General features: G+C 56.0%; 3 protein-coding genes across 5 annotated transcripts in view; all 3 read right to left on the bottom strand.

The window, feature by feature from the left end:
• Positions 1-10,090, bottom strand: part of NPDC1 (neural proliferation, differentiation and control 1) — a 31,149-nt gene extending 21,059 nt beyond the window's left edge. Inside the window, exon 1 of one of the 2 annotated variants that reach the window (XM_066980700.1) lies at positions 9,918-10,090. In XM_066980700.1, the coding sequence (XP_066836801.1) occupies positions 9,918-10,023 (106 nt within the window). In that variant the 5' untranslated portion in view covers positions 10,024-10,090. The remainder of the gene's footprint in view (positions 1-9,917) is intronic. The other variant, XM_066980701.1, reaches the window with a different exon arrangement.
• Positions 10,091-12,328: 2,238 nt separating this feature from the next.
• Positions 12,329-16,947, bottom strand: LOC106037026 (lipocalin-like). Of its 2 annotated transcripts, none has more exons than XM_048056995.2 (7): positions 16,753-16,947; positions 16,190-16,329; positions 14,944-15,014; positions 14,078-14,143; positions 13,286-13,396; positions 12,959-13,060; positions 12,329-12,545 (listed from the first exon to the last, which is right to left on the bottom strand). In XM_048056995.2, the coding sequence occupies exons 1-7, from the start codon at positions 16,918-16,920 to the stop codon at positions 12,520-12,522; spliced, it is 684 nt and encodes a 227-aa protein (XP_047912952.2). In that variant the 5' UTR covers positions 16,921-16,947; the 3' UTR covers positions 12,329-12,519. The 2 variants fall into 2 exon arrangements, with proteins under 2 accessions (XP_047912952.2, XP_047912953.2); XM_048056996.2 differs by having other exon boundaries at positions 12,329-12,542.
• Positions 16,948-19,063: 2,116 nt separating this feature from the next.
• LOC106037062 (olfactory receptor 2A25-like) lies at positions 19,064-20,116 on the bottom strand. The gene has a single exon (XM_013182767.3). It carries the CDS (start codon positions 20,078-20,080, stop codon positions 19,064-19,066), a length of 1,017 nt encoding a protein of 338 aa, XP_013038221.3. The 5' UTR covers positions 20,081-20,116.
• Positions 20,117-25,362: the final 5,246 nt, after the last annotated feature.

The raw sequence follows: 25,362 nt of genomic DNA, 5'->3' as shown, positions 1-25,362 counted from the left end.
AGTCCAAACACTTCTTAAACTCCGACAGGCTTGGTGCAGTGACCACTTCCCTGGGGAGCCTGTTCCAGTGGGCGACTCACCCTCTCAGCGAAGAACCTCTTCCTGATGTGTAGCCTAAACCTCCCCTGCCTCAGCTTGACACCATTCCCGCGGGTCCTATCACTGGTGACTAAAGAGAATAGATCGGCGCCTGCCCCTCCACTCCCACTCGTGAGGAAGCTGTAGACTGCGATGAGGTCTCCCCTCAGCCTCCTCTTTTCCGGGCTGAACAGGCCAAGTGACCTCAGCCGCTCCCCATCCGTCTTCCCCTCTAGGCCCTTCACCATCTTTGTTGCCCTCCTCTGGACACTCTCCAACAGTTTCACATCCTTTTTGTACTGTGGTGCCCAGAACTGCACACAGTACTTGAGGTGAGGCTGCACCAGCACAGAGTAGAGCAGGACAATCCCTTCCCTCGACCGACTAGCAATGCCGTGCTTGATGCATCCCAGGATACGGTTGGCCCTCCTGGCTGCCAGGGCACACTGCTGGCTCATATTCAACTTGCTGTCAACCACAACCCCCAGATCCCTCTCTGCAGGGCTGCTCTCCAGCGTCTCATCGCCCAGTCTGTACGTATAGCCAGGGTTGCCCTGTCCCAGGTGCAGGACCCGGCACTTGCCTTTGTTAAACTTCATGTGGTTGGTGGTCACCCAGCTCTCCAATCTGTCCAGATCTCTCTGCAAGGCCTTTCCACCCTCATCCGAGTCCACAACTCCTCCAAGTTTGGTGTCGTCGGCAAATTTGCTCAAAACACCTTCCAGTCCTATATCCAAATCATTTATAAAAACATCGAAGAGGACTGGCCCTAAAATGGAGCCTTGAGGGACCCCACTAGTGACCGTCCACCAGCCTGATGTGGCCCCATTTACCACAACCCTTTGAGCCCTGCCCGTCAGCCAATTGCTCACCCATCGTATGATGTTTTTGTTTAGTTGTATGCTGGACATTTTGTCCAGTAGGATCCTACGGGAAACCGTGTCAAAAGCTTTGCTTTAGTCCAAAAAGATCACGTCAGCTGGTTTCCCTTGATCGACTAGATGGGTGATCTCATCATAAAAGGAAATCAAATTTGTTAGGCATTTGTTAGGGGTAGTTGACCTGCCCCTCATGAACCCATGCTGTCTGGGACCAATGATTGCATTGTCTCCCAGGTGCACTTCAATAACTTCAAGGATAATCTTCATAATTTTACCAGGCACTGATGTGAGACTGACAGGCCTGTAGTTGCTACGGTCTTCTTTCTTACCCTTCTCGAAAATTGGCACAACATTTGCCAGCTTCCAGTCTACTGGGACCTCTCCAGATTCCCAAGATCACTGAAAAATAATTGAGAGGTCCCATGATGACGTGAGCCAGATCTTTAAGCACCCTAGGATGAATCCCATCTGGACCCATGGACTTGTATGGATCCAGTTGGAGCAGCAAATCCCGCACACATTCAGGATCGATTGGGAGTTTATCATTCCCACTGTCATGGTCCTCCAGCTCAGGGCGCCCTGAGCAGGCACGTTGTGCACAGGAGCGTGCTTTGACTGCACGTGCCAGCACAGCTTCTAATAAATCCAGGAGCAGCAGGGCCATGGTTAAGTGCCACTGTGCCCACTGGGGCCAGATGCTTCCCTCCCACATCTCGCTTGCATCCCACACCTCCAGGAGACATTTGGAAGCCTTTAGTAAAGATGCATCAGGCACGATTTTGCAGATAGAACACCCTCCGGCAGCTTGGAGGCAGCAGCACAGGCAGCTTCATTGCGTGTGGGGTGGTCTGTCCATCCTGCCCACACTGTCTGACCCACACGCTGGCACTGGCCTCAGCATTCCCAACAGACCCGGAAGCCCTGCAGAAACGGGACCAGTGACATGACCAGTTACCAACAGGTCCCAGGGGACAGGGGGCACAAAGCCCTACAGTGCTGCAGCAGCCAAACCAACCCTTATGGGACCCTGGGCAGGGAGCCCACCCACGCCAGCGCTCGATTGGACACGCGTGGTGAAAGACAAACAGAAAGGCCCGTGTCACCCTGTCCTGCCCTCATTCAGCCGTCACACAGACTGCACCCACTCTGACTCAGCCCGCGGTGAGACAGAGCTGCAGGAGAGCCAGCCCTGTGGGGCTGGGGGCGCAGGGGGGCTTCCTGCAACCTGCCCAGGAGCCAGGCCTGGCCCCGGCCCCGCAGGAGGCACAGCCGTGTCCGGGGGCTGCCTGTGGAACGCGGCACCCTGGGACTCCAGGGGGCTGCAGACAGTGCCAGAGCAGCAGAGGAACCACATGGAGATTTCCTTTGTTTTTTATCCCCCAGCAGAGGCAGACAGCTCAAGCAAACCTCCTCATTTCCAGCCAGGAAGCCAAGAATTAGTGCTGCCGGCAGCCAGCCCCACGCAGGGTCACATTACTGGCAGATTATCGGGGCCTTTCTCTCTGATGGCTTAGCAGGCGGCTCGGAAATAATCCCTGGCAGACACGAGATGATGAGCTGCTCAAACCAGAGCTTCTCCTCCCGCTGCCCCACGGCACACCAGAGCTGCCAGCCCTGAGGAGCACTCCCCAGCAGCCGCAGACCGCAGAAATGCCCCAGCCTCGGCCAGGCCCAGGCAGCACCCATGGCGCTGCCCGCATACAGGGCCAGGGCCACCTTCCCTACATTTTGCCCTCTGTCCACCTCCTTCCCCCAGGAGGGAAACCGAGGCTTAGGAGCACGTCAGGAGTGCCGTGATGGGCTGGGCTGGGCTGGCTGCCAGAAAAGCTCCCCGCTGGCACGTCACCCGTGTGTCACCTGCCTGGGCTGGCGGGGCTCAGCCCGCAGAAAGCAAACTTCCCTCCTGCTGCTGGAGTGAGGGCTTTGCCTGCCCTGTCCGTATTGGAGAGGCCCCAGAAATGCGCTGCTGGGCACACTGGCAGGCTGCTGCCGCCTTACATTGTGCTGGACACAAAATGGAGCAACTGGGATCGCAGTGCTTCACTGGTAGGAGGAGGCAGGACGTTAAATATCACCTGCTCTTGGCTGCATTTTCTTCCTTGAATTCAAAGCAGACAATGGAAGGAAATGGAAAATGCCCGTATGGGAACGGGGGACAACGCAACACACTCCAGCAGCCCACACGCAGACAGGAAACAAAACATTTCATCAGGGACTGTCAAAGCCTTTTGACATTCGTTTTCCCAGAATCTCAAAAGGCCCCAGGCTCTGCTTTCCCAGAAGAGAGAACGGCCCCACATGCGTGCAAAGTAGCTCCTGGAGCTTCTTCCCTGACACGGATCCGAAAAAACATCCAAGGCCTGGCAACCGGCGTGTGCCCGGCTCCAGCCCCGCACCACTCCTGTCAGGTTGGGTGCCCGGAGCACGCAGCGCTGCCTGGGCCAGGCACCGAGCTGCCTTCTGCAGTGTGAGCCCGGCCGTCCCTCCCAGAAATGGCCGCTACGGACGCTCCAGGCACTTAACGGCCAGTTTCTTCTCATTGCAATTATCCTTAGTTCATGAAATGGCTAATTATAGGCTTGCTGCCTCTGTTCAGTGCTCTTATTACCCTTGCAATAACTGTTGTAGATAAAACCACACTGGGCTCAGGCATTGCTGGGGGAGGCGATGTGGTCCTGAGGCCAGGCAGGTAGGGAACAGTGCCCTCAGAGAGCAAGGACATGAGAGAAAAACGCCCCGTCAGTGGCACTAGTGCTGGGGCCGTGCCCTGGTGTGAGTGGGTCCAGGGAGCAGTGACCCTGAGGAGCACCTGAACTGGTCAGGGAGCAGGGACCGGCCCCAGAGCCCCTCGTGGGAATGAAGCACTGGGACACCACGTGCATACTCCTGTAATTAATGCACAGGAGAGGACTGATGGCAGCTCCTGTGCTCAGGGACCAAGACCCTCACGCCTGGGGAAGGGCCGCCCCTCCTGTCCCCATCAACCCTCCCACCCTGTGCCCCCTCCTGTCCCCAGTGCCCCTGCCATGCCATAAGCATGGAGCAGACATAAGCCGATTACATCCCTTAATACTCCGATGGCCCAGAAGGACTGTTTCAGGCAAATGTCTCAAACTCATCTTTGTGTTTGTGCTGAAGAGACTCGGGGGGAAGGGGGATCAGCTCGGCAGGGGCCTCAGCAGCACCAGCAGCCTCCTCCAGCAGAGCAGCCACGGGATTATGCCAGGGTCTTGCTCCCAAAGAGCAGCACACTGAAACCAAGCCCTCAAGGCTGCCCACAGACCCCAAAAGCTAAACCCAGGTCCAGAGCAGGGAGCTGAAGGCGCCCAGTGCTGCTGCCCCAATGGCTGGGGCTTTGCCCTGCCCAGCCCAGCCTCAGGGTGCCCTGGCAGAATGCTGAGGAGTGTGCAGGACTGTGAGTCCCCAGTGCCAAGGACCCACTGCCCTGCTCCCTGCCCCGCAGACTGGCTGGGAGCAGCACCCATGGGACCCTGACCGGCCCTTTGGGACAGCACTTGGCGAAGCTGCACATCTGAGAGGCATCTCCCTGCATGGCCCCAGCCAGTGCCCTCCCCATACCTTGGGATGTGGTCGCCCCATGCAAGACCCTGCCCTGGCTGAGGCAAACATCATGTCCAGGGAGACACCAATACGAGGGTCCCCTCAGCTACAGCAACAGGAGATGACAAAGCAACTTCCAGAGCAGGGACTGGGACCAAGGTGCGTGGTGCCCAAAGGGCAACCCCATTGCAGCTCGTCCTCATGCTCCTTCCTGCCTCCAAAGAGACACGTGGTCTCTGCAGCATTTTGCCTCCTTTTTCATGGCAGGAGACCAGGTCTCACAAGGGTGGCATTTGCCTGCGCTGCGTGGAAGCCAAGAAGGGGGCGGGAGTGTCACAGCATCTCCTCCATAAAGCCCTCTCAAACCTCTGCCTTGGCAGTGAGGAGAGCTGGCTGCATCAGGAATTGCAGAGAGTGGGGGGATCAAGGAGATCAGGGGCGTCTTCCCACCCATTCCCTTCCCACCCTCCCCACGCCTGCAGACCCTTGCCCAACAATGCTCCCCAGTGCAGGCATCGATCCACAGAACCCTTAGGGTGCCCGAGCACCTCATCTCCTGCTCCCCCTTTGCCACCACACCTGGGCTACCTACCCAGGAGGAGTCATTTCTCACAGTAGGAGCAAACTGAGCAACCCAGCTCCCAGGGACACGTGAAGACACACATGAACTACTGGGCTGCACCACTGTGTGGCAGAAGATGTCCCAACGCTCAGCCTGGGGGGGTTAACCACGATGGGGTGGCTGCACACCGCAGGGGTGGTCAGCAGTCCCCTGTCACACCCGGTTTTCAGTTGAAGTGCCATCCACAGTACAGGCATAGAGCACCTCACCACCAGGTGGGATAATTGACCACCATGACCAGGATGACTCAGATGACCTTCTCTGCATCTCAAGAAAAGGCAGAGAAACCTGGAAGCCTCTGCTCTCTGCAGATGAACCCAACTGCCAGACACAGCAACGCAGGGACCTGCATGGTGTGGGGCTCAGAGACCGTGCCTTGCTCACCCACTGTGCAAGCTCCTGGGAAGCTCTCCAAGGCAGAACCGTCACTTGCAAGGAGTGAGGAGACAGTCATGGGTGCAGAACTGGGCACAGGCTACAGCCCACCCTCTGCCTGCTCCCAGTTTCAGTGTTCAGGATCAGCTGATCCCACAGCCCTTGGGGAAGCCTGCAAGTGCCCAGCTCCTTGGCACTTCTCCTCCACAGGCACAAGGAGGACAGTTCCCCAGGCCAGCAGCCTTCCGTGCCCAGACCCCGCAGCAGCTCCCTCCCCACCAGGGTAATTGCAAAGCAGACAAATTAAAAGCTGAGCAACTGACAAGCCTACCGCATGCTGAGCCATGAAGGCTTCACAGGGCAAAGAGCCAGGCAGATAACTCCTGCCTTGTTTTGTGCAGCACGAGACCTTGAGAGCTCCCTGCACCACCGCAGAGCTGGGCAGCTGCTATCAGTAACCGTCTTTGTGCTCTCACCTCCACCCCCATAGAGGTGGCACCAGGAGGAAAGGGAGCAAGGAGCTTGCAAGTCACACGCATCCTCCCAGGAACGCTGGGCCAAATGGGTCACTTGGACCCGAAATGACTACTCATGCTTTGCTTAACAGCTTCTCTGGACATCTCTGATGCAAGCTGCTGGCTGCAGCAGCAGGGCTGGGTTTTCGGTCCTATTGAAAAGAGGTTCTCTCCTGCCATCTGATTTGGAAAATCTTTTTGTTTATAGTATTAATAGATCAAATCTGGCAAACAAATTTCTCAAGAAGGGGTGAGAAGTCTGACTCTTACTAATGCTCCAGGAAATGCAGCCAGAAAATCAGGTGAGGCAGCACAAGCATTTCTGCTAGAAGCTCTGCACAATGGATAAAGAGACACAGAAAAAAAACAAAAAACAAAAAACAAAAGAGTACTGGCTGTACCACCTCCAAAGCCAGCTGCTGCCTTCCTCCATCTCAGAACAGGCCCTCGGCAAGATGAGGATGTAACTGCGCCACGCGCCATCTGTGTCCTGTGAGATGCCATCTACTGCAGGGGCCTTTTGGTCTCAGTGCAGGAGGCAGACAAATTTGGGGAGGAGATGTCAGCCTCTGCCTGAAGCAGCAGTCTTGAAGCTGCAGAGCCGAGAGACACAGGTGCGATGGTCCTGGACCTTCCCCTGGCTCTCTCCTTGACAGGGTCTGGCACCACCCACACGGCACAGAGCAGGAGATGCTGCTGGGCCCCGCCATCCCCACCTCGCAGACGTTTCCAGAGCAAGCAGAGCTTTGCCCAATCCTCCCAAGAGGGGAAATTTAATAACGGAAAGAAACAGCCAACGCTTCCCCTTCCCAGCTGCGCCTGAGGAAGAAGGCAGCAGAGCCCACAGAGTCCCCAGCTGAACACCGATCAGCTGTAACCTCCCCCACAGCAAGCAGGGGACAGGGCCAGCAGAGGGGACAGGGCAGGGCAGGGACGCTCTCCGAGGCTGCTCCAGAAGAAGAAACTAACCCAGAGCTCTCGCTGCATGCCCGCATCCTGACCTCCCCGTTGCTGTGTGCCATGCAAAGCTGGCATCCTGGCAGTGGGATGCTGCTGTCAGCATTTCCAGGCTGTAAAATGACATTATTGGAAACAGTGCAAAGAAACTATCCCCAGCCTTTGCTTGGGGGAAAGCCAAAAACCAGCAGAGCCTCAGGCTGAGTCTGAGGACACTGTGCTGCAAAGCTGCTGCACAGCTGTGGAGAAACCTCATGGCAGGCACCTGCGTCTGGCCAGGGCGCACACCCTCCCTGCAGCACTGGCAAGGGCGGGCAGCCACAGCCCAGAGCTAACGCAGGGCACCACCGGCACCCCTGGCCAGCCTGAGCATGATGCACTCCGCTCAGGCCTGAGCAGAAAATAAGAGCTTGAGTAGTGCCCCCCAGATTACACCCACTTGTGCTGAGAGAGTACAACAGCCCAGCTGAAGGGACAGGCTGCTGCCTGCAACAACCCCTCTCAGCCTGCGCTCGCCTCATCTCAGGGAAGCTGCCCTCTGACGGGGCAGGGATGGGAGGGGAAACTGCACAGGTGACACCAGAGCAGCCCCCTCGAGGGGTCCCCCAGCAGCACGGCTCTGCCAGCATGCCTGGCCTGCCCCGGGAAACGCTCCTTGGGGGATACCTCTGCAGGGTGACGCTGCTGCCTTGAAGCCCGCAGTCTCAGATGAACCACCATGGCTTTGTAATGGTCTTAAATTCAGAGCCAGCAGAGATTATGCCAGATCACTGGTGTCTGACCAGAACATCTGCAGAGCCACCCAGACCTCATTCCTCCTTCTGCAGCATGCGTCATGGTCCCCAGGTAGCTCTGCCAGCTGTGATACCCCCGCTGGGTATGCACCCAGCCCTGGCCTCAATGCGTGGAAATGCCGAGCACGCAGCAACCACACAGAGGGCCTGCTTACAGCCACCCCAGCACAGAAAGGTCCGCATGTTTTGAACCGCTGGGAGATTTTCAAAAATCGCACCTCCCAAAGGGCTGGTGGGAGCCCAGTGGGGTCATGCCGGCCCCGGCCCATGCTGCACTCCTGCCAGCACCCACCCCATTGCCAGGACGGCCCAGCGAGAACAGTGCCTGCCCGTGAACAATGCTGGGAGCAAGGAGGCAAAGCCTGGTTCCAAGCACCCGAGTGCTTTCTGCAACCGGCGAGGCAGAAAGCACCTGCCAAGAGAGACACTCTGTCCCACACACAGGGACAGGGACACCGCCTCTGCGGCAGCTCCCGGCACTGTTGGCAGCCAAAAACAGCAAACACCGGGTGCAGGCGGGAGGCCATGTCCCCGGCTTCCCACGTGCAGTGCACCTGGAGGGCTCGGGGTCCTGCCCATGGCAGCCCTGCACAGCCCGGCAGTGGGCACAGAGCGAGGGAAAAGGTGTGTGCCCAGGGCTGGACCCGCACACGTCAAACCCCACGAAGATGTGTGTTGTCCGGGGAGACGTGCCAAATGAAACTCCAAAACAAAGCAAAGCCCCCTTAAGAAAACAGAAAGCAGGCCAAATGCAGAGCTGCTGTGAGGGAAATGAAAGCCATGCATTTTTTTTTCCCCTGTAGAAAACCAGAAGCGCCTCCCGTCAATATGTCAGCCCCGCAGAGTGGTGGTGCTTCTCGAGGAGAGCGGTTCTTCTGGCGGGTGAGTAAACAGCACGCTCCTGCGCTGTCGGTGTAGCAGAGGGCAGGCGGGCGACTTCTCTCTGCCTGGACCGACGCATCCCCATGACGGCTCAGTAAGATGGCTCAGTCATTAGAGCAGCTTTATTTGTTTGTTTCTTTTTTCAATAAAGACACTCCACCACAGCAACAGCACAGTGTCGTCCCAGCGCCCTCACGCACTGCTTGGCCCCACACAGTTCAGTCTCTGTTGCCAGTCTGGGAGCAGCCCCCACACCCGCGGGCACCTCTGGCCTCGGGGCACAGCCTGCACCAAAGGCACCAGCTGTCAGGGCCTTGCCAGAAGCACCCAAAAACCCAGCAGGGAATGTGCTGTGCTGTGCTCCCCCTTGCTGAGCCCCATCCCCACACCTGGGCTCGCCCAGTGCCTGCGGCGGCTCGGCCACGAGTGAGGGAGCAGAGGTGGCGGGGTGCAAGTGGCTGAATCCACCCCATCCTTGGGCTGGCTGTGCTCCAGGGCCTGCTTCAGCGCAACAGCGGGAGAAACAAGACCCTGCAGGACACCACGGAGGAGACCAAGGGACGTTTTCCATCTCATCCTCACACCTCGCGAAGGCACGGTCCATCGCTGTGCTCCTAACCCGGGAGCCCCGGAGGAGGACGCTGGGAAGCCCCGACTCGAGCGGAGCTGCTTTGCCAGCTCCATCGCCCCCAAGGCATCCCTGCTGGGGCCCAGCACGCCCCGGGGGCAGCGCACATCTCTCAGCCACGCACCCACGGCCTCAGGCCGGTGGCGTTTCCGAGCCGGGCGCGGCGGAGCCCGGGTCTGCGGCACCCCGGGAAGCAGACAGCAGCCCCACGAGGCGTTTCGACCCCAGCCCGGGGGGTCTGAGAGCTCGTCCGCCCCAGGACCGCGAGAGGCCCCGGCGGCACCTGCGGGCTGCCGGCTCCCCGCCCCGGCCTCGCACCGCCCGCCGCCTCCCGGCCGCCGCTGCCCCGCCGCGGGGGGGGGGGGGGGGGGGGCACAGCCCCTGCCCCGTCCCAGGGCCCGCCCCAGCGGGGTGGGCACTGCTCATCCGCGGGTGGCCGGCCCCCGGGGGAGAGGGGCACGAAGCCGACAGGCGGCTCCCTGGGGAGGGGGCAGGAGCAGGCCCGGCCAGAACGGCCCGGGGACCGCTGGGCACAACGCAGCGCGGAGCCCCGGGGCGCCGCGGACGCGGAGCCGGACCCGGACGCGGAGCCGGAGCCGCAGCCAGGCCGCGGCGCGCACTCACCGGCGCGGGCGGAGCGCGGGCGGCAGGCCCCGAGGGCGGCGAGCAGCAGCGGCAGCAGCAGCAGCAGCGCTCCGCGGCGGGCGGCAGCGCCCCGGGCCGCCACCATCCTCCAGCGGCGCGGGCGCGGGGCCGCGGGGCTGCGGGCGGCGGCGCCGGGCTCGGCGGGGCGGGGCGGGGCGGGGCGGGGCGGGGCGGGGCGGCCCCCCCTCCCGCGGGGCGGTGCTCGCTCCGGAACGCCCGGCGCCGGGCTCGGCCGGGCCGCGGATGGCGGCCGGGGGCTTCGGGGCGGCGCGGCCCGGCCGGGCCCTCTGCGGCTCCGGGAGCGGCCCGCCGCGGTCGGGCCCCCTGGGGGCGCTGCCGAGGCCCGAAGGGCGCCCGCAGCCGTTCCCGCAAGCGCCGTGGCTGAGGGCCCTTTGTGCGGACCGGAGGGCTGCCGTGAGCGTGAGTTAGCTCGGTTAGCCGCTGTTCCGCACGGGGTTGTTTCCGCGTGCTGGGCAGCACAGGTAACATCCAGTCTTGTCATGAGAAATGCAGTGCTCGCACAGAAAGGGAAGGAGTGTGGGGCGGAGGGATGCTGTGCCTGCAGGGTGCCAGGAGCCGAACCCAGGAGCAGAGCTGAGGCAAAAGCAGCGGGTGTTGGGATTGAGGTCCTGCCCCGACCCCTCAGGAACCGCATGAAAGGGGGGCTCGGGGCTGTGAAATCCCATGCGTGGGGATGACAGAATCACAGCACGGCTGAGGCTGGAAGGCACCTCCGGGAGCCTCTGGTCCCACCTGTGCTCCGGCAGGGCCTCCCAGAGCAGGGTGCCCAGCACCGTGTCCAAGCCAATTCGGACACTCCACAACCTCTCTGGGCAGCCTGTGCCAGTGCCCTGTCACCCGCACAGCACACGAGGGCTGCCTGGTGCTCAGAGGGAGCCAAGCCCCTGCTTCTGCCCTGCGTTGTCCCTGTCACCAAGGGACAGAGAGGCCAAGCTCAGACTCGGGTGAAGTCCCTGCCAGGTCCCCCCAGGTGCCTCTCCTGCCCTGTCCCATGCACTGCCAGAGCCAGTGCCCCTGGCTGCGTGCCGGGACCAGTGCTCCCAGCTGCGTGACGGTGCCATCTCCACAGCAGGGTCCAGCTGGGACCCCCTCGCCCACAGAACTGGGCAGGTCCCTGTGCTCCAAGACTGACCTGGCCCTGCCATGTCCTCCCAGTGCCCTGCTCCTCCACAGGACTCCAGAGCTCCCCGACTACTGCTGTTTTCCCCTCTCTTTGCATGAAGGAAGGAAGAGGCCCTGCTTCATGCTTGCATGACTTGGTTAATTGGAGTCTCCTAATTTCTATATTTCAAACATTTAGGACTCAGCCTGAGGAGCTGCAGGCCAAGAAACATCTGGTGAGTGAGAGCTACCCGTAATGACAGATGCTGTTGCACCCACCAGAGGCTCCACCAGTTCGTTTGCTATTATCTCAACCTTGTTCCCTCTCCCTGCAGCAGGGTGTTTTGGGTCTGATCTGAAGAGGTCCAAGCTGGGGTCTCCAGGGCAGCTCTGGGAGCACCCCCAGACTGGTACAGCAGAGACCTCAGGAGGCAGCACTTCTCTGATGGGGTTAGAGAGCATGGGATGGAGCCACCGGCTAACTGGGAGCCGCTGAGGTCGCGGGATAGGAGGGGACGAGGTGCTGGCTACTGGCGGTGTGAGGAGCACAGGGACCAGGGCTGCAGTTACAAAGCTGATCCGGGCCATGAGTCTGCAGCGTGGCTGCAAAAACAGGGGCCAGGACATGGAAAAGTCACCACGGCCAAATGGCTGAGGTCAGGCAATGGCTTTGTCCAGAAGTAAACCCAGCAAGTGCCCAGCTGAGCATGGGAGTGCTGGGGCCAGGGCAGCCCCGAGCAGGGGGATGCACAGGCTGCTCTGCAGACATAGCATTCAGGAGAGGGGCCTGTGGGGGCCAAGCAGGGATGGTAGCACAACTGCTCCCCTGCAGACTGAGAGCCCTCCTCAGGGCTCCCCCAGGAGGGGCCCGAGACTGGGGCTCTCTTGGGGGAGAAGAAAGAGCTGCTGAGGCTGAACCCAACCTCAGGGGGTTGCAAGACCCTGTGGGGTGAAAGCCTGAACCTGGGCTGACCCCATGGCTGGCCCTGTTGTGGCAAGTGGTTGGACTGCAGACCCCCAAAGGTCTGCTCCTGCCTGAACTGCCCTATGATGCCCTGGTTCTGTTCCCTGTCCCTGGAGCAGTGCTTGCTGCTTGCCAGAGGCAGACTCCCAGCAGCGAGGCAGCCCCAGCTCCAAGGGCTTGTCCCATTGCAAGCAGCTGCTGGTTCCCAACTTCTCAAAACTCGGGTTGAGGCCACATCTATTGCTAATGCTGAATTTCAGATCTTACAATATACTTGGCTAAAAGCTTAAAAAAGAAAAGAAAATTGTATTTTCCAGCTTTTATATGGTTTTAAGCCTTTCCCCAGGAGAACAGTGCTTTTGGGCTGGGATCGGTTTTGAGCTGATTGTGCATGGTTGTGCTGGGACTGGCTGTGCTCCCAGCTCGGGGTGGGTGGGCAGGAGGACACTGGGGCTCACCCAGCAACAGGATGGGATGGTTGGAGCTCTATGTCACCTACTCGGATGGCGGGGTGCACTCTTCTGGAAAGAAAACAAGGAGTGAGGCCCACCTCCTTTCCCACAGAGAAAACCGAGGAGTAACGTGGCACAGAGGAGAGCTGCTCAGCACACGTACAGAGGGATGCACAGGCTAAAATCCCCTGCAGACCCCAGTTTATCGCGTTGTTTCTGCCTCACACCCTGTGTACTGCCTGCAAGGGTTGCACCTGCCCCAGCTCAGCGCACGGAGCATCCCAGGGCAGCGCCACCCTTCCTGACCCATTCTGCACTGCGTGAGCCGTGGTTATCAGTGGTCTGCAGTGAAACAGCTGTGGGGAGGTGCCACCTTCCCCCACCCCACACCCCCACTTCAATGCTGCTCTGTGCAAGAGCCGAGTGTGCAGGACCCCACTGGGCAGGGAGGATGTGGGGGCAGGTCTGCCTCTTGCTCTTACCGGTCTTGGGCAGCACAATCATCTGCTCCTCAGAAAGCCCCATCTGGCTCATGGTGTCTCTGAATTTCTCTAACATGTGGGGTTTCGCTTCAGCATCCCTGCCTGCAGGGGACAGAGTGGTGTCTGCAGCCTGGCCAAAACTGTCCAAGCCCTCCTCCTCCCAGGCAGAGAGAGCACATCTGGGTGCTGTGCTCCTGCCGGAGCAGACAGTCCAGACATCCCCAGACTGACCAGGTGAAAACTCTCCTGCAGTTCCCATCCCACTTGCTGAAGGGTCTGCCCCGTGCACCCCTTGCCTCCCCAGCTCTTGCTTTCTCCAACACTTACTGTAGAGAAACAGCACTGAGATGATCCTCCCCTGGTACTCGCGGTCACTGAGGAGGAGGATGTGGTTGCTGTAGTCCGTATCCAGCAGCCTGCAGCTGGGGACATCTTCCCCTGCAGGAGAAAGCAGAGGGACACAGCGCTGGCAAGGAGAGAGCTCCGTGCCCCCTGGCAGGGGGCAGGGAGATGGGAGAGGACTGTGAGCCATGGAGGGACATGTTAGGTGTGGGATAGGGAGGGGTGAGCTCAGGGCATCGCCTCCCATCGGGCACAGGCTGAGCCTCCCCATGCCCCGGGCTCCCAGGCCTCCAGAAGCTGCCCTGCAAGGCTGCGTGCAGCCTCTCACGCATCTTGCCCTGCCTCAGCCCCATCTTGCACCCCCTCTGCCTCCCACACCCAAGCCCCTCCACCCTACACACCTGTACCCCTCCTCTGCACCCCCTACCCTCTGCTGTACCCCTCTCCAGCACACTTCTGCACCCCTTGTGCACCCCTTGCCGTATCCTGTTCCTGAAGCTAGCACCACTCCCAGCCCGTGCGGCTCAGGCTGCCACAGGCTTTGCTGAGCTGCTGCCGTGCTCCCCTTTCTGCCTCCAGGGAGGCTCCCTGCACCTGCTCGCTGGCACAGCGTGGGATCCCCGTCACACCAGCCTCATCCCCAGCACCGCCTGTTCCACTCTCTGGCTGTGGGACGTGGTGGTGTCCAGCTCTCAGCAGGGCTGTCTCCACCTCAGGGTGTTCCCGTGGCCCTGGGACCAGCCAGGGCTGCATCCACCAAGAGTCAACGGTTCTTACCGTGGTTGTGAGAAGTGCCACTTCTTTCCTCAAGACCATCATCAGAGCTCCTAAACCCTGAAAAGCCTGAAGAAAGTCATTTATTTAGTCCTGAGAGCAGAGTACTTTCAATATCCAATCCCTGCAAGCTTGAGGATCTCACCCCTCCAGGGGGCCCTTGTGGTACTACATTGCACCATGAGAGAGTCTGGGGCCCCCCAGCACTGCACCCAATCACTTGCTGGAAGGAGGTTAGGGCCCTCTCTGAGGATGCTCCTGAACAACCTCTCCCCAGATTAATCTCTTCTGGGACACCTGGTAACGTGGCTCCATTGCACGGTACAGAAAAAGGACCCATAAATCCCAACCCTAGCACGATCAGCAGAGGGAGCTGGAGAGCTGGAGGTGTGCGGGTCTGGGCTCTGGGACAGGGGAGATGGAGGTGTTCACAGGTCACCCCGGAGGCCTGGTGCAGGCAGCCCGGGGCCCTTTCCCATCACTCTGGGATCAGGGCATCTTCCAGAACCACTGCCTGGCCACAGCAGCTCCGTGGCTTGGTGGTGACGGGTGAGCTGGGCATGGGTGGTGACGGGTGAGCTGGGCTGAGGGCTGGGCTTGCGTGGGGAGAGGGGAAGGCATCACAGCAGCTCCATTAAGGGACCTGCCTTGAGTAAGAGGTCTACACCGGCATCATCCTATGCATTGTGACAGGGAATCCCTAGCTCCTGCTGGTCTGTTCTGCGGTGGTACATGTCATTGCCTGCATGGGGGGCAAGAGCCCAACTTGAGGGGCCATGGAGGGTTCCTGTCCAGGGGATGACTTAAACCCTGCTGCTGGGTCGGGAACAGATCTCCCACCTCTGCCCTTGTGGTCCCCTGGTACTTACAGGAGTTTGTGTGTTGACTAGGTTGATCATTTCTTTTTAGGACCATCATCCTCTGCTCACATCCTTCAGGGCTGGGGAGCAAACAAAGACCATCAGACTCTGGCTGATGGCATGCAAACCCCTCGGCTTTCCCAGTGCTCCTTTAGCTGGAGCAGCTCCACCACATTTCCTTTGGTCTCCTCAAAAAGCAGCTCAAGAGGTCATTTGGTTGCTCCAGCCCAAGCAGCTGCAGGGGGAGGCAGGAAGATGCAGCTGGGGCTTGAGCTGAGACAATTCCACTCAGAGACAAGGCACACCTAACAACGTCAGGGGTGGCTGGGAAGAAGCTGTCAAGAAAATGTTATGGTTTTCATCCCTCGTCATCCAGCCAAGACTGGACACCTTTCTAGGAGGAAGAGGTTCATCAATCTGATTTTTTTTGGGCTGAATGAAGAGGTAATGTGGGGTGTGTGGCATCCTCTAGTTAGTGCTAAAGAAAAGAAGAAACTAATTTTAAAGCATGTGGAGCCACATCAGTCTTCTCCACTGGGAAGAAGCTTGGTTGAATTTGGCCTCTCTTTTCAAGCACACAGAATGACAAGTGAAGACAATCTTGCACTCGTAAAGATAGATTAAATAGAAAAATGTTTAAATCTAATTTCTTTGATTTAGTGACACTTCTCCAATCCCCAACACAGCCTGGTAGTGGAGCAAAGACAATAATCCTAAATCTTTGCTCACACTGTTCACTTAGAGGTGCTTTACAAACACCCGTGGATGCACTGATTCTCTGGCTCCACCTGCAGCTAGAAGGAGCAAATCTCCCCCACCAGGCCAAAGGGTCTCCTTGCACAGTTCCTTGCTCTGTTTTTGCCAGACTAGGCTGTACCTTAAGTCTGAGTCAGCAGCAGGAGCAGATGTTGGACATCTCCTGCGTGGGCACAGAGCACAGTAGCCCCTCTGGTCTCTCCTCTGTAGTCTCCAGCCACACGGCAGATGTTTCCACGTCCACTGTATTTTTCTACTTTTAGTTGATCACCGTTCAAGGTTGGAGGATGCAGGCCAGCTCTTGGAAACTCTGCTCCATGCATGCAAACAGCACACGTGTTACTATGTCAGGAAGCAATGACCTCCCCCAAGGGACCTACATAGTTTTTCCTATGTTTTTCTGAAGAACTCAAGAGCTAACTGAGAGGCTTTTTCAGAGCAAAAAGGAAAGGAGCCCGTGGTGAAAGCCATAGCAAATGAGATTTGCACTGCAGCTTACCCAGAAATTAAAGTTTTGATGATTATTTCACCATTCTGTTGTGGTTTTACAGTGCTCACAGCCATCTTCCCATTTCTCTTGAAGTCTTCGATCCAGCTGGAGTGGGAAGCTATGGCAATGGTATGCCACTTCCCAGCAAGCTAGAGAGAATGGCTCTACAGTCATTAATACAGAAAACAATGGGAGATTCAGGGATAGAGCAGGAAGCCCCGAAACCCTCCTCAGCTTAAGCTGCTGACGGGGTGGAAAAGCATTTCTTCTGCAATGCAAAGCAGTGGTCTGCCATAAAGAGCTAACCAGATGCAAAATCCACTTGGACAAACCCAGGTACTCAGTAATACTCGCTAGCGAGCTGACTGCTCCATGAGGGTGCTTGAGCACCCAGATGTTAAGATTTTAAATGCCAGAAAGCCCGAGGGACTCTGACTCCCAGCAGGAGCTGGGGTCCTCACAGAAATGTGCAGGTGGGCTTTGTCTGATCTCTGCTATCTTACGAAGGCTGTGTCCAAGCAAGGCAGCTTCCCCATCTTCCACCATGAGAAAATTCCCTCGAATGTCATTACCTTCTCTGCATCAAAATATTCCTTCAGAGGGATTTTTGCCCGGGCCTGCAGCACCGACAGAAGCATCAGCTCCAAGAGCAGGAACATGACCTTCATCTTCAGAGCTGGCCTCTTGCCCAGCACAACCTGGCACCCATGCAGCACACCTGTGAGGACGTTGCGCTCCATGGGGACCTCCAAGCTTTTATGCTTGCACAGCTCCTCAGAGGCAGCAAGCAAACCTGTCTCTGGCCACACGCATGACGGCTGACGACATTGCACAGATAACATCGGCAGCCGTGGCCTCAGCTGGCACTGTGTTTGCTTCCGCCTGCATCTGAACAGCGTGTTCCTGCTGGGGCTGGCACAGAGCGATACGCTCAGCTCTGCCGCCAGGGGCAGGGAGAAGTGGGGAGGAATCCCCTGCCACCGACAGTGTCTGCGGGACCAAAGCAGGAAGCTCTGGGGAGTCATGCAGAGCCCAAAAAGGCACCTTCGGCACCCTTGGGTGCATCCCACCTAGTCCCATGGGCTTCAACTTGTCTGGTTTGCATAAGTCATCCTGACTACATCCCTAAATCATCCTTTGCTGTGGGTAAATCTCCACTCCCCCACAATATTTTTGCTCAGATGTGTTGTTCGAGAGCAGTGATCCCCACACTTTTTTAATCATACACCCCTCGCACTAAAAAGCTTTTGAGCACATATCTCCAATATAAATATAGCTATTTACAAATTACATACATGTATTAATACTGTACATTATAGAATATATAGAAAAATGGAAATTAAGAAAGGATGAGATAAAGATGATGTTTTAAAATAGTATTAAAATATTTTATTTATTAGTGGTACAAAAATATTTTCTTCCTCTACCCCAATGCATTGTCTTGCACACCCCTGGAGGGCACACACTCCACTTTGGAGACCATTGTTATAGAGAAAGCAGAGATTTTCCCAAACAAATAAGTCTGATAAAAGGGAGATATATTTATTTTATCTTTGGTGGCAGACACTGACCAAGCATAGAGCACACTTAGGACTTGTGGTGCATGACGCTTCCCTGCCCCATGGGTTCTTCATCGTCTTTTCTCTATCTGTCACCTCAAGAGGTACATACTTGGCCAAATATGAAAATAGCTATAACTGGCAGGAACAATTGTGAAACTGAACCCTCCTGGGTTTCGGCATCAGTAGCGAGAGGTGGATATCTGGCTCACATGTCCTGGGGACTGTGGGTGAGAAGGAATGTGCAATTCCTATTTTATTGGCAAAGGAGCAGCCAATTTTGTATCTGTACTGCAAATTGGGTTCCCCAATTAGCTCTGCCTTGATGGTGTGCTCTGGGGAGGGTGTGTCACATCCTTGCCTAAGCTGGATAAAGCACACTGGGTTCTGACTGGGAAACTCTTGGTTCCACCAGAGGAGGGGTTGTTTCCAATCACAGGAAACCAGTTCCCATAATTTCTGCTAAACAGGAGCCTTACAGAAGCTTGCAGAGAAATCACAGACCAGCATTCGGCTGAGGTCCAAGAAGGATGTGAGGATGTTTCACTATGCCTGTAGGCGTATCTTCTTGCACACAGTGAGATACGGTCACGGTGTTCTTTCACATCCCTTTATTTGTGGCCACCAGGCAACGCCTTCTCAGCTCTGTGTGGTGCCAAGAGCCCTGTGCACTCTTCCTGAAAGCACATCATGAACCAAAATAATCTGCTCTCCCAGGCATGTTCAGGTGCCACCTACACTCCTGCCTTGTCACTACCATTTTGCATGCGGAAGCAGATGTCTGTTCCCAGGATTGGCTTTGATTCCTGAAACTACAAAGATCAATCCCCTAACAGTGGTTTTCCTACTTATACATATTTTATTGCATTAAGAGAAAGACATCCGGCTCTGCAGTGTCTGCAAGTCCAGCCCAGACAAGATTATCCACCATTAGCAGGAGATGCTTACAGCAGGGCATTACTGCTGCACTTTGCAGTGTTTCACCTCAGAAAGAGCTTTGCTTTGGAATAAAAGCTCTTTCCAGAAAGCCTGACAAAGCCTCAGTGCAGATAAATGATTAAAAAAAAAACAAACAAACAAAACAAGGCTAACCAAGGGCACCATCACAACAAAGGCATTTTGTGGAGGTTCAGCACAGCTTCTCTACCTGGACAATACCTATTTCTTAGGAAAAAAGTTCACAGAATTGTTTTTTTGGGAGAACCGTGACCAAGACCTAATGGTTTTATGGAATCCCCTCCTGGTCTATTCACATCTCCAGAGGTCACTCTTCTGCTTGCCACTGGTCCAAGAGGGCCCCACTGTCCCCCATCATCTTGGGTCATCAGCAGCCGCGCTCCGTGCATGGTGAGGGCAGGGGCTGCTCTGCAGCCCTGCCTGTGTCCTTGGTGGAGCTCTGTGACAACACCCTGTGCAGGGCTTTCCTGATGGCCCCCTGGACTTCGTTATTTCTCAAGCTGTAAATGATGGGATTCAACATGGGGGTTATGATGGCGTACAGCAGGGTGAGGACCTTGCCCATCTCCTTGGAGGTGCTGGAGTGGGGCAGCAGGTAGACAATGGCCCCAGCACCAAAGAACAGGAACACCACAGTCAGGTGGGAGGTGCAGGTGGCAAAGGCCTTCTGCCCCCCTGCTCCCTTCTGGAGGACAGCCCAGAGGATGTGAACATACGACATGAGGGTAAGGAGGAAAGAGCCCATGGCAATAGTCCCAGCCAGAGCATACTGGACAGCCTTGGTGAGGCGAGCATTAGGGCTGCAGGACACATTCAGCAAGAAGGGTACCTCACAGAACAAGTGATTGATGACATTGGACCCACAGAAGTGTAAGTGGGCTGTGAGAAAGGCCTGGATCAGAGACGAGAAGGAGCCGCTCAGCCACGAAACAGCCACTAAGCAGTGGCAAACCTTCTTGCTCATGAGCGCTGCATAGTGAAGGGGGCGGCAGATGGCCAGGTACCGATCGTAGGCCATGGCAGCCAGAAGCACGCACTCAGAGCCCCCAAAGCAAAGGAAGAAGTAGATCTGTGTGATGCAGCCCACAAAGGAAATGGTCTTCTGTGGTGAGAAGGAGTCCTTGAGGATCTTAGGGAGTGTGACGGAGGAGTAGCAGATATCCAGGAAGGAGAGGTGGCCCAGGAAGTAATACATGGGGGAGTGCAGGTGAGCGTCCAGCCAGACGAGGTTCATTATGAGCAGGTTCCCCAGCAGAGTCACCAGGTAAATGAGCGAGAAACCCAGGCAGAGGGCCACCTGTGCTTTGTAGGCACTGGAAAACCCCAAGAGAAGGAATGAGGTGGGGCTGCTGAGATTTCCCCCCTGCAGGGATTCGGGACTCATCTACAGGGAGAGCAGGAGGACATGAAGGACAGGTGGGAGCAGGGTGAGCACTCACCCCTGCCGTGGGACGTCTCCAGCCTTCTGTTCTGCTGTGTCGCGGGCTGAAGCCATGCCACAACCTCTGGCAACCCTCGCAACTCACATCTGGCTCCAGGGGCTCTGGGATGGGAAATGTCTGTGGGGGCAGGTGATGAGTTTCAGCCCAGGGGGTTTCAGTCCTCAAGCCAACCCTGCAGGAGCCCACACCTGCACGGCCATGCCCATGTTCCCACTGCCCCGTAGCTGTTTCAGCTGGCACGGGGGCCACTCTGGCCCAGTGCTGCCAGTGGGCTCTGGTAGAAACCTGACAGACCTGGCTGAAATGGTTCTAGCTCTTCAGGTACTTGTTTGAAGAGCCCATGGCACAACAAAACCACCTCCCTGTGCCTCTGTCTGAGCTGGGGCAGGACCTGGTGATGAGCAGGCCAAAACTGCATCACCTGAAGAACACCTGAGAGCAGGGACATCACCACTGCAGTCAGTAAGGATCCCAGGAACTGTTAAATGAGAACAAACAGGAGCAGTCCCTCTCTCCCCTCCAGGTTTCCTGGGCTGTACCTGGAGTATGGTCTAAATATCCCAAAAAACATGGCAGGTTGGACTCTGCCTTGCTGAACTATTGCTGCCCTTCATAGCAGCAAGCTGTGTTTACATTGTTAATGAAGATATAGAAAGACCACAGACTGTGGGAGCACATCTCATCCTTCTCCAGGAAAAAACAAAACAGAACAAAAAATAAAACAACAACAACAAACACAACAACAACAAACACAACAAAACAAACAAACAAACAAAAACCTCAAACCAAAACCAAACCACCTTTAAAAGTTACAAAGATGGTGTCTGATTGCAAATACTGCACTGTAGTCTCATCAGCACCTTGAGAAAGCACTGTGGGGAGGGAATTCTGAGAGATCACAGGAGGACCAGAAAGGCATCTGAAGGTGACTGTGTTGTTCAGGTAGTTCGAGGGTGGCAAGAAAAAGCAGAGGCACCAGCCTGTAGGAAAAGGGAAAGACTCTGAATCTAATGAGAAAGTGGAGCTCAGGGATACAGAAGATATTGAGTGCGAACCTAAAACTACTGAATTCTTAGGAAGAGCAGGAAGGAGACAATCAGTGATTTATGTCCAAACTTGCAAGAGGCAATTTGTCACTGCTGGGGCTGACAGGGCAGTCACCAGGTTGTTGTAGAGGGAAGTGTGGGAGCATCTTCCAGGAGCAAGGAGGAGGTGGGTACCAGGCTGAGAAGGCTTCAGCACCATCAAACAACATTGCAAGGTCTCTGCAAAAGGCAACAAGGACATCCCCACCACGCTGGGGATGAGCTCCAAAATGTGGAGATTCAGGGATGGGCCGTACATTTGTCCTGGTACCCTGCAAATGGGCTGGATGTGTAACTTGGGAGGGAGGGAGGAGCAGACAGCCCAAGGTTTGGTCCCACAAGCAAGGCTGGAGCACTTGAGCAACTGGGAGCTTCCATGTACACGCTCCTCCTAATGCAAGGAGGCGCTCCAGCAGGAAGGGAGAAGCTTTCAGGGATCCAAGCTGGGAGAAATGACATATCAGGCTTTGAACCACGAAGGGACTGGTGGCTGAAGAAAGGCATGTACTCTCCATGCTTTGTGTAGTATGTACTGTTAAACAAGGGCATAACCACAGAAAGCAGAGACAGAGGAAAGGGAAGCAGCTGTAGGGATAAGCAGCTTGGGTTCATAAAAAGACCTGCCTAACCAACCTCATTCTGGCTTGTATTAGGAACACTGCAGCCAGCAGGACCAGGGGGTGACCGTCCCCCTGTACTCTGCTCTGGTGAGGCCGTACCTCGAGTGCTGTGTTCAGTTTTGGGCCCCTCACAACATGAAGGACATCAAGGCCCTGGAGCGTGTCCAGAGAAGGGCTCTGAAGCTGGTGAAGGACCTGGAACACAAGTCCTGTGAGGAGTGGTTGAGGGAACTGGGGGTGTTTGGTCTGGAGAAGAGGAGGCTCAGGGGAGACCTTATTGTACTCTACAACTACCTGAAAGGAAGGTGTGGGGAGCTGGGGGTCGACCTCTTCTCACAGGTAACCAGTGATAGGACTGGAGGGAATGGTCTCGAGTTGCACCAAGGGAGGTTTAGTTTGGAAATTAGGAGATATTTCTTCTCTGAAAGAGTGGTTACGCATTGGGACGGTTTGCCCAGGGAGGTGGTGGCGTCACCGTCCCAGGACGTGTTTAAGGAAAGGCTGGACGTGGTGCTTAGGGACCTGGTGTAGTGGGTGACATTGGTGGTAGGGTGATGGTTGAACCAGATGATCTTGGAGGGCTTTTCCAACTTTAATGATTCTATGATAAGAGCAGCTGGGAAAGTGGTACAGCCAAACAAAAGGCTGGTCTCTTCTAGCTCAGGAAGAGCAGATGGTCCATAGGAAATAATACAAATGTTTGTGGCTTCAGGCAAAGCTGGTATGGAGCAGCTCAAGCTGCTACATGGAGCATCCCATGACAGCAGATATTCCTGGAGGTCAGCGAAACAGTTGGTGTGACCAGAGCAGACAATAGAGGATGCAGGAGGAGAGTGCAAGAAAGGGAGATGAGGAGGATGGGTAACAGCACAACACATTGAAAGGCACCATCAAAACATCTTCCTGGGTCCAAATCACCTTGGGGAGAAGGGAAAGGAAGGTCTGCCCTGACAGATCCCTCAACCAGACTGGGGCAAGAACAAAGCCACAAGAGAAAAATTCTACCAGGAAGAATAACTCCTTGGAGAGGGGAGGCTGTAAATCACAGCCTAGTCTATAATGACCATTCCAGAAACCCTAGAATCATAGAATCATAGAATATCCTGAGTTGGAAGAGACCCATAAGGATCATCGAGTCCAACTCCTGGCACCACACAGGTCTACCCAAAATTTTAGGCCATGTGACTAAGTGCACAGTCCAAACGCTTCTTAAATTCAGACAGGCTTGGTGCAGTGACTCCTTCCCTGGGGAGCCTGTTCCAGTGGGCGACTCACCCTCTCAGTGAAGAACCTCTTCCTGATGTCTAGCCTAAACCTCCCCTGCCTCAGCTTGACACCATTCCCGCGGGTCCTATCACTGGTGACTAAAGAGAATAGATCGGCGCCTGCCCCTCCACTCCCACTCGCGAGGAAGTTGTAGACTGTGATGAGGTCTCCCCTCAGCCTCCTCTTTTCCGGGCTGAACAGGCCCAGTGACCTCAGCCGCTCCCCATCCGTCTTCCCCTCTAGGCCCTTCACCATCTTTGTTGCCCTCCTCTGGACACTCTCCAACAGTTTCACGTCCTTTTTGTACTGTGGTGCCCAGAACTGCACAAAGTACTTGAGGTGAGGCCACACCAGCGCAGAGTAGAGCGGGACAATCCCTTCCCTCGACCGACTAGCGATGCCGTGCTTGATGCATCCCAGGATACGGTTGGCCCTCCTGGCTGCCAGGGCACTCTGCTGATCAGGGCACACCCTCGGATATGTCATCTCACATGTTTTTACCACGTCACAGCATGAAGCGAACTGATGGGGTTTTGGTACCCATCCCTGAAAAACAGTCTGTTTATAGAAAAAATGTCTGTAGAAAATAGCTTCAGCTAGGGTAGGCATGAGTCAATGTCATATTATGGAAATGGGAAGATCAATAAGAGCAGACTGGTGGTTGTAGCCATGAACGTGCACAAGTGAGGAAAGCCAGTTATTGCATGCAAACATAGAAAACGTCTGGGACTTTGTGAAGCCAAAGGTGCAAAACTTGCCTAAAGCTCCCTCCTGAACTCAAGGGAGTGGCTGGCACAGCAGGGGTGTTGGACCAGCTGGCCTTCAGAGGTCCCTTCAACCATTCTGTGATTTTGTGATTCTAGCAAGCAAGTAATGTACGTGCACTGAGGAGGACATTTGGAATGAGTGGAAAGTTGCAAGCAAAGAAAAGATCTCAAAAAGCAGCAAGAAAACTCTACAGTGAAAGACGAAGGAGTGCAGGGAGACCATGAAAATGGTGTGCGGCCTTATGAGATTAATGTACATGCTTCAGCCATGTATTTGAAGGAAAGGCAGCCCTGTGGCACTTCTCAGTTCACCCAGACCCAGAATCACCCAAACCCAGTTTTCCAGGAAGACAATTTATGGCAAAAGTGGTGTTGCAAGTGACAACATGAAGGTATGGGGACAGCAGCATCAAGCAGAGAGGAAGGTCCTCAGAGGTCTGTTGAATACCAGTGGGGCTGCAGGAAGGTAATGTGGCTGCACCTGAATTTAGGAGGAATTAATGCTGCTTCTCCTTCAGTGAGGATGCAAAGCATCTTTGTGATGAAAGCTACATCTGATAGGAGAATAAGAATCCAGCACTGGACATTTGCAAGGTTTTAGAGGAAAGAAAAGTTGAAGTTACAGTAAAATGTAACCCAGGCTTCCAAGGGGAGATTGTACCCAACAAACCATCTGTCCAGCCCTTGTAAGACACTTGGTTTCTTCAGCAGTGGGAATGGCACAACTATCACTTGCCTGGATCTCAGAAAAAGATGTTTAAAACCCCATGTTAACCTTGAGAGGAGCAGGGGTGAAAGGGCAAGGAGCAATGGGGAAGCTCCTGGGAGACCTGGGGGGACGGGCTGGCCCCACTGAAGTTGTTACAGAGCAGAGCACCATGCGTTGCGATGTGCTGGGAAATGGGAGGCCACAAGTTAGGAGGTGCTGATGAGAAGTGGCTGGGCACAGAAGCTCTGCGACTGTGGAGGAGTGTGCCGGCCCACAGGGATATCAGCAGGAGACCCAGCAATCTAGCCAGCCCAGGATAATGACAAATCATGAGTGTGGCAGGGGAAGCCAAACTGGCCGTGGGGACAGGAGGAAAGATTTCCAGTCTTTGTGGGAAAATAGACATGCTGAGATATGTTAGTGAGACCTTGCCAGGTGGTGCGTAGGGAGCCCGCCTGAGGAAGAGGGAGCTGCTCTGCCATGGCACTACGCCTGCAGAAGGGAGAGCCCCTGGGGAGCGCATGGTGCGATGTGGTCAGCCTGGAGCAGCAAAGCCCAGCAGGGAGGCAACTGCTGCAAGGGGGAGCAGAGCCGCTCGCTAGAGCATGCTGCTGTGGGTGGGCCTGGCATGGACAAGCCTGTGTCAGCTAACAGCTTAAACCCAATTTCAAAAATGATTTGTACTTAGGAATCACATCCTTAGTTCTAATGCACCAAGATTTGGACAAGGAGTCAAGGTGCTATGTGGTGCCTTCTCATACGGTTTAGACCCCACAG

Source organism: Anser cygnoides, chromosome 20 (assembly GCF_040182565.1).
Source record: "Anser cygnoides isolate HZ-2024a breed goose chromosome 20, Taihu_goose_T2T_genome, whole genome shotgun sequence".
NCBI lineage: Eukaryota > Metazoa > Chordata > Aves > Anseriformes > Anatidae > Anser > Anser cygnoides.
The sequence above is the reverse complement of the archived record's forward strand: the minus strand, read 5'-3'. Positions and strand labels throughout refer to the sequence as shown.

Coding starts and splice junctions, on each gene's coding strand:
- LOC106037062 (XM_013182767.3), bottom strand. CDS start 20,080: ATGAGTCCCGAATCCCTGCAGGGGGGAAATCTCAGCAGCCCCACCTCA.
- LOC106037026 (XM_048056995.2), bottom strand. CDS start 16,920: ATGGAGCGCAACGTCCTCACAGGTGTGCTGCATGGGTGCCAGGTTGTG. Junction 14,144..14,943: donor TAGTCAACACACAAACTCCT/GTAAGTACCAGG, acceptor GACTTTCTTCAG/GCTTTTCAGGGTTTAGGAGC. Junction 12,546..12,958: donor GATTGTGCTGCCCAAGACCG/GTAAGAGCAAGA, acceptor TTTTCTTTCCAG/AAGAGTGCACCCCGCCATCC.